This window comes from Callorhinus ursinus, unplaced genomic scaffold, assembly GCF_003265705.2.
Source record: "Callorhinus ursinus isolate GAN/ISIS: 27379988/994484 unplaced genomic scaffold, GSC_fseal_2.0 scaffold1, whole genome shotgun sequence".
NCBI classification, from domain to species: domain Eukaryota; kingdom Metazoa; phylum Chordata; class Mammalia; order Carnivora; family Otariidae; genus Callorhinus; species Callorhinus ursinus.
The window spans coordinates 136,919,258-136,931,361 of record NW_027397063.1 but is presented as its reverse complement, the minus strand read 5'-3'; the positions used below and the strand labels follow the sequence as shown (position 1 = coordinate 136,931,361).

Genomic DNA, 12,104 nt, shown 5'->3' with positions numbered 1-12,104 from the left:
AAGGAAGGGAAGGAAGGGAAGGAAGGGAAGGAAGGGAAGGAAGGGAAGGAAGGGAAGGAAGGGAAGGAAGGGAAGGAAGGGAAGGAAGGGAAGGAAGGGAAGGAAGGAAGGAAGAAAAGAGTGTGGCTGCCCGGGAAAAGGAAGGGCCATGTCCCGATCATTGCTGATTAAAACACAGACCAGGTGAACTGCTTTTTCTGCAGGAGGCGGAGCAGCTTCTCTGTTGCCGCAGGGGAGCTGGGATGGGGCGGGGAGAGGTTCCCCCTTCCTGTCCTCCCGTCCTCCCCCGCCGGAGCCAGTACCGGGCTCTGCGCCAGGCCGCGGGGGCCAGGAGTTGCTAAGGCCCCAGTGAGGAATGCTGGAGAGTGAGCGGCGGGAGAGGGAGCCCCGCGCCAAACGGGTGACAGAGGTGGCGCGCCTGTGGCAGGCGGAGGGAGGCTTCCATGGGCAGCACGCCGGGGCAGATGGCAGGGGGAGGAAACAGATGGAGGTCCAGTGGCGCTGGGCAGGAAGCGCTGGGAGCACGGTGGGAGGGCGAGGGCCTGGGAGGAAGGGAGCAGAGAGGAGCGCTTCCCTGACCCCAGAATTTGCCTCCACACCCTGACCTCCACAGGGAGTCCCCCGAGTGAGGCCCAGGATTGCCCTGGAGGGTCTTTAATACCCGCTGTAATGCCCGAAAACCCGGGGGACTCTCTTCCGACTCACGGGGGACAACACACGCACCCACTTGTGCTCCACCCCGCCCCGGCCCCCGCAGCCTGGTAGACCCTCCATCTGGTGTCTTCATCAGCACCCTCTCCTCTGGCCACTGGTTTCCAATCTGGGGGCAGGTGTTTTGTGGGGTGCCCTGGAGGGGAATTCTTGACAGTAGTTAAGAAATGCACATGCTCTGCCGCCTGAATAAATAAGCTGTGGTACTATCATTCTTCAAATTTATGCAGATGCTGTTGCCATTACTTAAATGCAAGTGCATTTAAAAGCACTACAGAACCTTCTAGCCCCTCGATGGCACTGTTCCTTTCCCAAACCATCAGACACCAAAAATACTATTACGACTTAAAATGTTATCACCATCACATTTGTCTCCTTGAATATCATCCTGGATGATAAAGGGATACCCATTAATTTCTAGATATTAAAACGTTTACATCCCTGCTTAATGTCATCATGCTCCGAAGGGCACAAAGCACTTCATTTCTCTCTCTGCAAAAGGTCACTGCCATTTATCCTGAGGAAGGGTTTATTTACGCCAGGACTTCTCCACAAGGAAGTTCACCACAGCCTTGTTTGTACATCGGCAGAACTGGAAGCCCTCGAGCCACAATAAGGGGGAGGGGGCCGGTCCCACAGACCGTGGTACAGCCATGACTGGCTACAATGATGCTGTGAAAAACCAAACTGCAGACAAACATGAAGTGACACAAGAAAACGTTCATCGCATATTAAACAAAAAAAATAAATAAAATAAATAAAGGCATTTTACAAAATAGGTATACATCATCCTAATTTTCCTTTTTTTCCCAAGATTTTATTTATTTATTTGACAGAGAGCACGCACAAGCAGTGGGGGCGGCAGGCAGAGGGAGAAGCAGGCTCCCCGCAGAGCAGGGAGCCCAATGCGGGGCTCGATCCCAGGACCCTGGGATCATGACCCGAGCTGAAAGCAGACGCTTAACCGACTGAGCCCCCCAGGTGCCCCATCCTAATTTTCTATATAAAACAAAACAAAAACACCCCAAATTATAGATGTCTACTATGAAATGGTATAAAATTTTACTTTAAAGACTAATCTTGGGAAACAGAGAGTGGGAGAGTCTACTTTCTTTTTTGTGTTTCCCCAAATTTCTACAACGAGCAAGCATTACTTCTGTCATCGGGAATAAAGCCCATAACTTGTGTTTTATTATTTTTATTTGTTTGGCTATTGATGGAAAGCAGTTTCTTGTTGTTGGATCAGGACTGGGCCGCGAGTACAGGGATCTTGGCAGTGAGGTTCTTTGCTGCCTTTAACCCTCTGGCTTCCAGGAAAGAGGACAGGGGTGTGCAGACTGCATTTGGGAACCAAACTGGTGCTCCCCTGCTACCCAGACCCAAAGCAGAACAAAGAGGGGTGGACAGCTCTGGGTTATGCTGGGTCATTCTCCACATATAAGTCTATTCACAGCTACACCAGAGGCTGGGCTCCCCTCTCAGTCCAATTCTATTTGGGAACTGGGCTCTGAATTTCCAGAGTGAAGCTCATAATCGCCTTGGCCTGCTGGAGGGTACTTAGAATGCTCTCTCACGCCAGAAAACTGAGTTGTACTCTCCCTGGATTCACACACCCACTCAGCTTCCACCCAGCCTGCGTAGGCTCCTTGAATCTTATTTCAGATAAAACATCTCTTTAGGATATTAAATATTGGCAATGCCCTCATTACTATCCTGAAATGAATAAAATGTATATATAATACGATCCCAATCCCTGTGACAACCAAAAAAAGTTTCCATAAAGTTCCAAAATAACCTCTAGGGGGCGGTACAGCCCTGGTTTGAAAACCACCACTTAAATGGTGGGTTGATGATGACAGGACGCTTCCCTGATATTCTTAGATGAAGGACCATACCCTCCAGATGATCTGGCAGGCCTTCAGAGTCTGGCCCTTGCACATTTCTCCAGTCTCACCCAAACCACTCCCACCTCTGTTTCCTCCCCTCCAACCACAGCAATACTCCTCCTTCCAGACTCTGAGTCATTGTCTGTGCTTTTCCTTCTTCTGGAAATGCTGTTCCCTCTTCCTTCAAATATCCCTTCCTTAGAGAAGCCCTTCCTTACCTTCCAGACAGGTCAGACTCTCTAGTTAATTCTCTATGACACTGAATACCTCTTTTTCCAAGCTTTTGTCCCGGTTTATAGTTACAGATTAATAATCATTTTATTAATGTTTGTTTTCCCTGTTTGAGTATAAGGAGCACAGGGACTGATCTGCCTGATTTACTCTTCTTTCCACCGTATTCTGGCATACAACAGGTGCTCAAATGTTTGCTGAGTAAATAAATGAAACTTCGGGAGGACGTTTAAGTTTCCATCTTTGCAGCTTGTGAAACTACACTCTGATTTTCCTTCCATATGGTACTGCAAATGTCACAGCCCCCATTTCTCTGCACACGCAGAAAGGGTCTGTCTTGTTAACCGCTGTATTCCACACGCCTCACATAAGAACATAGCAGATACCCAGGCAATGAGATGATGCCTCTTTCTAGATGTCAGGACTGCCCAAGTCCTCACGTCCTGCTGTATTCTCTTCCCCTCCAACGCCCCCGATCCATCCCTCATCTCCAACTTAAACATACTGAACAAAGGCCTTCCAGAGGTAAGAGTGCACTCGCAACCTCACCAACCTGTACTCAGCTCTCAAGGTTCAACTCAGATGTGACCTTCACCTTCAAGCCTCTCTCCTTCCTTCCTAGTGCAGGCAACCAGACTTTTTTTTATCTCCCCGACCAATTTTGGGACTTGTCTGTCTCGTCAGTGAAACCACAGACTTCCTGAGGGCAAGGGCTCTGTCACAGCCCCCTGCTCCCGCAGAAAGGAAGATGAACGTGGCACTCATAAATGTCTGCGGAACTGATGAGGAATGCTGGCGAGGTCACACACAGGGCCATCTGGACCTCTTCAGACCTCAGGGCACCCCCCTCCTCAGGCTCAGATTCTGTGAGGTCTGCAGGGGGACATCTCTTCCTCTAGTAGTGGATATGAGAGGATGGCCAGGGGGTTTCCTGTGTTGTGGCCCTCCCACACCCAGTGGTGTCATGCAGAGTACCCCCCTCTGAACTCTGCCCTAGATTTCCTTTTGGCAGCTTTACTGAGATACAGTTCACACATTTAAAGTGTACAATCCAATGGTTTTTAGTATATTCACAGGGTTGGGCAACCAACACCACAGACCATTTTAGAACATTTTTATCATCCAAAAAAAAAACCACCTACCTATTACCAGCTACTCTCCATTGCTCCCGAACTCCCCAGCCCTAAGCAACCACTAATTGACTTTCTGTCTCTAGAAATTTGCCTGTTCTGGACATGCCATGTTAAGTGGAATCATAGAATATGTAGTCTCTTGGGGCGCCTTTGTGGCTCAGTCGGTTAGGCGTCTGCCTTCGGCTTAAGTCATGATCTTAGGGTCCTGGGATGGAGCCCTGCATCGGGCTCCCTGCTTGGGGAGCCTGCTTCTCCCTCTCCCTCTGCCTGCCACTCTCCCTGCTTGTGCTCTCTCTCTCTATCAAATAAATAAACAAAAATCTTTAAAAAAAAAAAAGAATATGTAGTCTTTTGTTTCTGGCTTCTTCCATTTAGCGTGTGTTCAAGGATCATCCATGTTGTAGCCTGTGTCAGTACTTTATACTTTTTTCTGCTAAGATTCCATCCCATGAATACACCACATTTTATTTATCCATTCATCAGTCCAGTCCTCATCAGGACATTTGGGTTGTTTCCACGTTTTGGCTCTCATGAATAATGCTGCTATGAACTTTTGTGTATAAGTTTTTGTGTGTTTTCACACAATATACTTAAGAGAAGTGTTTGCACTTCTCTTCAGTATCTACCTAGCAGCAGAACCGTTGGATCATACAGCAACTCCATGTTTGTTTGAGGAACCGCCAGACTATTCGCCTAAGTGTCTGCACCCTTTTACACACCCCCGGCCAACTGGCAATGTATGAAGGCTCTGATTTCTTCACGTCCTCCACATGGTTCTGTCCTGATATCATGTCTTTCCTACTGCTGCCATCCTACTGGGTGTGAAGAGGTACCTCAGTGGGCACTGATTTCCCTAGATCTATTAACAAGCAACAACTCTGCAGGGTCTCTGGGCACACGAAGCCCGTCAGGCCTGGGTCAGCCCCAGCTCTGCTGCTGACAGCTGTGGGATATTACTAGTTCAACCTCTCAATCAGTTTCTTCTTTGTCAAAACATGTTCTTTCACATGATCCTTAAAAACAGTTAATGACACATCTGTGATGTACAGTATGGAATTCCTAGTACATCATTTATTTTTTTTAAAGATTTTATTTATTTATTTGTCGGGGGGGTGGGGGAGCGCACAAGTAGGGAGAACAGCAGACAGAGGGAGAAGCAGGCTCCCTGCCAAGCAAGGGGCCCGCTGCCGGGCTTGATCCCGGGACTCTAGGATCGTGACCTGAGCCAAAGGTAGATGCTTAACCAACTGAGGCACCCAGTCATCTCTCCCTAGCGCCTTACAAAGAACAATGGTAAGGTTCAAAAAATAGACCTATTAACAACAACAAAGAAACCCACTCCTATAGGGCCAACAACTGTGACAGTCTCTAGTCTAAAGAGGAAGACCTAAGAAACTAAACTATTGGGGCCACAAGATTATAAAGATTCATTAAAGAGAAAAGTACCAACATTTACTGAGAAACTCACTTTCCTTCCATTATCTCTCCTCATTTTCTGGTGGTGGTGGACCCAGGAGAGACTCAAAGCAAAGAAAGGAAGTTGTTCCTTATTGAAAAGGGAACAGCCTTTTCAATTATTTCTTAAGGTAATATGTTGACAGGTCTGTCGATTAGACGGAGGAAAACACTTTATGGGAAGTCTAGGACATACGGGTCAGCCTATTCGGGATGCAAATGAGACATCAGTGGTCAAAATCGGAGCCCCATGGATACAGTGCCCACTGGTGGTACCACTTCAGCTGCATCTGCCCTTCCCCAATGTTGTTAACTCCTGGCTATGCAGATGTTTCTGGCAAAGGAGATGAAAGAATATCAAATGTCCATGCAGGCCCCAGAAAAGAGGAAGAGGAGGAGAATGGGAAAGAGTTAGACAAGAGGCCCAGGTGGACAACCCTAAAGAGTCTTTCAATATGACCACCCTGCAAGGGTAAGTTCACTTCCAAGGGGTCTGCTCAAACCAGCCTGCAATCACAGGGGCCTCCCCAGGGAAGGAAGAAGGGGTAAGAATCCCGTGAGCCTGGTTTTAAGAGAGGCACAACAGAGAAGCCGTTCTCTAGGTCTTTGTTCCCTTCTATGGAACAACAAGCCCTGTGACTTAAGGGACACAGGCAAGAGGCTAGCTGAGGAGCTTTCAATGAAGTGGAGCTTTCTCTTCTCTACAACCCTTATCCACCAAACTCATGGACCAACATGGAGCCTTCTTGACCCCATTACCTTTGTCCATCAAACTCAAGGACCAGATGAAGGCTTCTGATTCCACTTTTTGTCCACCGAACTCATTATTTGATTCATGGTATGTCTTCCAGTGCTCCATTAGGGTCTGTCTCACCCCCGCCCACCTTTTAAGGACAAAGAGGTGGGCTGGTCCCCTCTATTTGGCTGATTAGCAGTCTTACCCTGAGCCAAAAAATGCCTGCTCAAAACCAACACTCCTCAGCACAATTTGCTGTTGTTGGTAGTAGCTAACACTTCCTAATTTTTGGTCCATCCAGACACCCTTCTTAGAGAAAAGAGAACTCAGTCCCCCTCCCTTCTGATCTGGCCTAAGCAGGAAATGACAGCCCCCTCTACACAGACCAGAACAACAGTGCTATGGATTCACAAGCAGCTCTCACTGCGTCCAGCACCCTGCGACTGGCCCACCTTAGCTTCTGGATGTGTAATCTTGTTCCTATGCCACATTCCTTCCTCCACACCCCTCTTCCAAACTACCACTCCCCGCCACCCACCATTTTTGCCGCAAACATTACAATGAGTGGAGTCACAAACAGCCCAACCTAGCGGCACAAAACACGTCAAACTAATGGGAAAGGTGTTTAAGACGAAAATTTGTTTAAAGAAGAAAAAGCTGGGAAGAAAGAAGAGTGGGGACCTTGAGAACGGGCCAGACATCAGCCTTGATGGAAGGTTCCTGCACCACACATACTCAGGGCTCAGACTTTTAGCCTGCCTGGCTCCACAGGTGACCCCCACTTCAGGTGACTCTGGCTCCCCCAAATAAGTACTGTAGTACCCCCCACCCCCCACCCGTCCACAGTTGTGCTAAGTTAGCCACAGTCAACCACAGGGCAGAAGCAGATGACCCTGTGTTCTGCTGAGTAGTCAGAAGATCAATAGCAGCCTAAAGCTAGGTCACAATGCCCACATCATTCACCTCCCTTTATCTCATCGGTCAGGCATTTTATCACCTCACATCATCACAAGAAGGGTGAGTTCAGTACAATAAGGCATTTTGAGAAAGAGACCACATTTACATATTTTTTATTACAGTATATAGTTATAATTGTTCTATTTTATTATTAGTCGTTGTTAATCTCCTATTACGCCTAATTGATAAATTAAACTTTATCATAGGTATGTACACATAGGAAAAAACAGTAAATACAGGGTTGGATACTCCAAACAGTTAGCGAGGGGACAAGTTAGTGCACAGGCTCCTCAAAACGGACCTTCCCCATCGATCCTCGGCGTTCCAGCGGCCCCCTGAGACCTGGACCCTCCCTTGAACTTGAGAGGGCAGGGGTCTAGGGCAGCTGCCCCTCAGGGTCCCCATCCCTTTTCCCCACCAGGGAACTGAGAACTTCGGACTTCCTCTCTTCTGCGAAACTGCGCCCCGAGCAGGGCAGCCCTGCTCTCTGGGTTGGGAGGGGAGAGGAGGCCTCGAGGGGGAGAAGGACGGGTTCCGCCGCCTCAGCGCGCCGCCCGGGCGACTCTTCCACCCCGCGGCTCGGGTTCGAAGCGGCGCGGCCCGGAGAAGAGGAAGGAAGAGGAAATGCAACTTTTGCCTGTGGTTTCTGTCGGAAAGCGGGTCGGGCCCCGCAGAGGGGTGGCTGGAAAAAACTTGGGACCCTGGAGACCTGCGTCCGTGGGTGCAAGGGCGGCGTCGGGGCTGAGTTCCAGGGCGCGGGCAGCGCACCCAACTTTCCGAAGGAAAGCCCTCCCCGAACTTGACTGTGGCGGCGCAGTCCCCCCGCCCCGCCCGCGGCGAGATGCTCCGGCGGGCTCCGCCCGGCTCCAGCCGCCCGGCGCGCCACCTCCCGGCTCCCCTTCCCGCCGGGCCTCTCCGCGAGACCCCGGCCCCGCGCCCCGGGCCTCTCTTACCATCTGCGCCACTTTCAGCAGGGCCGAGTACGTGCGGGGGTAGACGGGGTCCAGCAGCCCCTCCGAGGGCCTCGCGCCCGGCTGCCCAGCGCCGGCCCCCGGTCCGCCGCTGCTGCTGCACGTGGTGCGGACGAGCCCGGCTCCGTGCGACATCGCGCGGCCCCCCTGCCCGTCCGCCGCCTGCCTGGCCGCGGCCGACCGGCCAGATAAGCGGGGCGGGGCGGGCCGGGGGCGGGGCCAGGGCGGGGCGCGCCCGGGCGGGCGGTCGCCGGGTGCCGGTGGGGGCGGGGCGCACGCGTCGGGGACCCGCGCCGGGGACCCCGGTCCAGCCCGGGCGGGACCCGGCCGGGGAGGGGCTGCCCGGCGATTTCCCGGGAGGGCGCGGCCTCCCTGCGCTCGCCGAGGCGCAGAAGCTGGCCTGGACGGTGGGCCGGGCCCTTCCGAATTGGGCAAGGCGGGGGCCGCAGCTGGGTCTGGGCCTCCCGGGGTTTGGTGTGGGCGTGGCTGCGGATGTGTGGGAAGAGGACTTGCCCGAAGTGTAACTTACACGCCCCGAAATGCCCAAACCCTCCGGGTTCCCCTCCATTAATTTTCCTTTATATGCACACCTGTGTAACCACCACCAGCTCAACTAATAGAACGTGCCAATACCCCCAAAAGATGCCTCGAGGTTCTTCCCAATCTACCTTCCCTCATAGCAGCCCCCTGACCCCCAAGCCTGAGGCCACCACAATATCCTGCTTTCTGTCATTATAGATTCGTTTTGCCTGTTTTTGGCCCTATACTTGAAATAGTACTGAATATTCTCAGTTGTGTCCGGCTTCTCTTACTCAGCTCTGCGTTTGAGATCTTCCTGTTGTACCTAATAAAGTTATGGTGAACATTCTGGAAAGTTTTGTTTGTTTTGGTGGACTTAAGCTCTCCTTTCTCTGGGGTAAATACCTATGAGTGGATTTACTGGGTCACAGGTGAGCCCACCTTTACTTTCATTAGAAGCTGTGAAACAGTTATCCAAGTGTCACACTGTGTTGCTTCCCTTCTGGGTTGGTTGGTTATTTATTTATCTATCTGTCTGTCTATCTATCTATTATTTATTTAAGATTTTACTTATTTATTTGAGAAAGAGAAAACAGGGGAAGGAACCTCTGTTCCTGAGAGGGACAAGCAGACTGCACACTGAGTGCAGAGCCCAACACAGGGTTATTTTCTGAATGAACACAGGCCCAATCGGGGCTACCACGGGGAGATATGTTATCAGTGTTCCCTTTGAGCAGAGTGTCCTTGTGGCTGAACTTCTAACTTCATTTGTGAATGACCAAAAAAATCTGCCTCTCAGAGATTATAGGATACCGGTGCTGTACAATTGGAAGACTGCCATCAATGTGGCAAAGTCTTGATAATTCTAGAATGTGGAGATGTTCACCCAATCTCTATTTTGACAAGTCTCCCAGGTGATTCTGATGAACACTCAACTTGGAGAACCTGTCATTGCCAAGTTTGAGGCATTTGGGGATTCATTATGCTATTTTCTCTACTTTTGTATACATTTGGTAATTTTCATGACCAAAAAAAAAAATTAACTCCATTATCTGTCTTCTCTTTAGATAACACTGCCTGCTACCTCTACTTCTTTTCTTTCTTTTTTAAGATTTTATTTATTTATTTGATGGAGAGAGACACAGCAAGAGAGGGAACACAAGCAGGGGGAGTGGGAGAGGGAGAAGCAGGCTTCCCGCGGAGCAGGGAACCTGATGCGGGGCTCGATCCTAGGATCCTAGGACCATGACCGGAGCCAAAGGCAGCCGCTTAACGACTGAACCACCCAGGCGCCCCTGCTACCTCTACTTCTTTCTCCATGAAACAAAGGTAAATGTACCTAGGAGCGGCTGTGACAGACAGACACACAACCATTCCGTAACATTCCCAGCTCTATGCCCACTAGCATGAAGTTGGTATTGCATATCGTTTTTTCTGTAAATTTACATTTTTCACTCCCGTCCTTTTCCAAGACTTCAGAACCCACAACGGAGATGATAGAGGGGGGTCTTTGTTGGAGTGAAGGTTTCAGGGAAACCCAAAAACCAAGCACTGGATAATTTCTCCTCCTTTGAGGGGCTTTCATCCAATTTTCCAGCAATCTTCTAAATCAGTGATTTTCAGTGTATCATCCCTAGACCAGCAGCACCAGCTTCCCCTGGGAACTTGTGAGAAATATAAATTCTCAGGCCCCACCCAGAACTGCTGAATCAGAAACTCTGGGGGTGAGGCTCAGCAATCTGTGTTTTGGCAAGTTCCCCCCGCCCCCCACATGATTCAGATGCATGCTGAAGTTTGAGAACCACTGTCATTTCCTGAGGCCACTGGAGTTGAGAATTTGCTGGGTTTCTCTGACTGCTATTGGCCGATGTGGCCATCCAGCCCAGACAGGAAATAATCCCTGCTGGCAGCCACTCTAAGTTAATCACTGCATCATGATCAATTAAGAGCTTGAGCAAGATGCTTGGCCGTACAAGGGCCATGTGCTGCCTGGTGTCAAGCAAAGCCTCCATAGATCTGACCTGCTGCCATGCACATGGAGATTTCTACACTGGGTGATGCCTCTTGGTGAGAAGAGCTGCCCCTTGGAGGAGCAAGGGCTTAGGCAAAGGACTCCATAACCCCCCTTAAAGATTTCACCCTCTAGGAGAAAGCCAACCAGATGCATGGTCTCCAAGTAGCCGGTGAGAATTCAAGAATTTCCAAGTTCTTCTCTGTTCACCTGCCCCGAGGGAGGCTTCAATTAGACTGTCACTGTCTGACTACAACTTCAATTAGACTGTCACTGTCTGACTACAACTCATTTACACCAGTGTAATTATGATGATATCTCTGGTCAGATATAATGAAAGAATATAATAAAATGAAACTTGACTCTGTATCAGTCACAGTGCTTTTGGTTGCAAGTGACAGAAACGAAACTCAAGCAGAGAGAATTCATTGGCTTGTGTAACTGCGGTATGCAGACATGAGACCCAGTTCAGGTAGATCCAGGTGCTCAAATCAGGCACGGTCAGGACTTATGTTCTTATGGTTCTGGAGGCTGGAAGTCCAAGATCGAGGGGCCATCAGGGCTGATTTCCAGTGAGGCCCCTCTTCCTGGATTGTAGACAGTTACCCTCTCACTGAGTCCTCACACGTCCTCACCCCTCTGCATGGGGACAGGGGGTGAGAGAGAGAGCTGGGCTGGGTGGGGGAGATCTGGGGCCTCTTCCTCTTCTTATAAGGACACCAGTACTATGGGATTGGGGTCCCACCCTTATGATCTCATTTAACCTTAATGATCTCCCATAAGGCCCCATGTCCAAATATAGTCACATTGGGGGCTAGGGTTTCAACATATGAATTTGGGGGGGCATAATTCAGTCTACAGCAGGCCCTCTGATTGGTCCAAATATGGGTCATGGCTCTATCTTTTAAACAATCATTATATCCAGGGAGTAGATATTTTTATTGGACAGGGCAATTTCTACCTACCCATGTAGCTGTGTGTGGGTAGTTCTCCAGGACCACAGGAACTGAGTGGGGGGGGGGTGATTCCCAAAAGGAAAATCAGGGTGCAGGTCCCAGAAAAGGGAAGGAATATTAGGCAGTGTTATGCACTGAATGTTTGCGTCCCCTACAAATTCATACATTGAAGCTCTAGCCTCCAGTGTTTTGGTATTGGAGATGGGGCCTTGGGGAGGTAATTAGGGTTGGATGAGGTCATGAGGGATTAGTGCCCATGGCCTTAGTGCCCTTATAAGAGACACCGGAGAGTTCTTTCCCTCCTTCTCTGCCATGTGAAAACACAGCAAGAAGGCTGCTATCTGCAAGCCAGGAAAGGAGCTCTCACCAGAAACAATTGGCTAGTACCTTTACCATGGACTTCCCAGCCTCCAAGACTGTGAGAAAAGCAATGTATGCTGTTTAAGGCCCCCAGTCTATGGTATTTTGTTAAGGCAACCCAACCTGAGGCAGGAAGGCAAAAGCATCCATGTCTGTGACATTCTTCTAATCCTTTTAA

General features: G+C 49.8%; 1 protein-coding gene across 3 annotated transcripts in view; it reads right to left on the bottom strand.

Annotated features, from left to right (window-relative positions):
- Positions 1–8,283, bottom strand: part of CMTM7 (CKLF like MARVEL transmembrane domain containing 7) — a 55,148-nt gene extending 46,865 nt beyond the window's left edge. The window contains exon 1 of one of the 3 annotated variants that reach the window (XM_025883439.2): positions 8,063–8,283. In XM_025883439.2, the coding sequence (XP_025739224.1) occupies positions 8,063–8,215 (153 nt within the window). In that variant the 5' untranslated portion in view covers positions 8,216–8,283. The remainder of the gene's footprint in view (positions 1–8,062) is intronic. The other 2 variants (XM_025883450.2, XM_025883444.2) reach the window with 2 other exon arrangements.
- Positions 8,284–12,104: the final 3,821 nt, after the last annotated feature.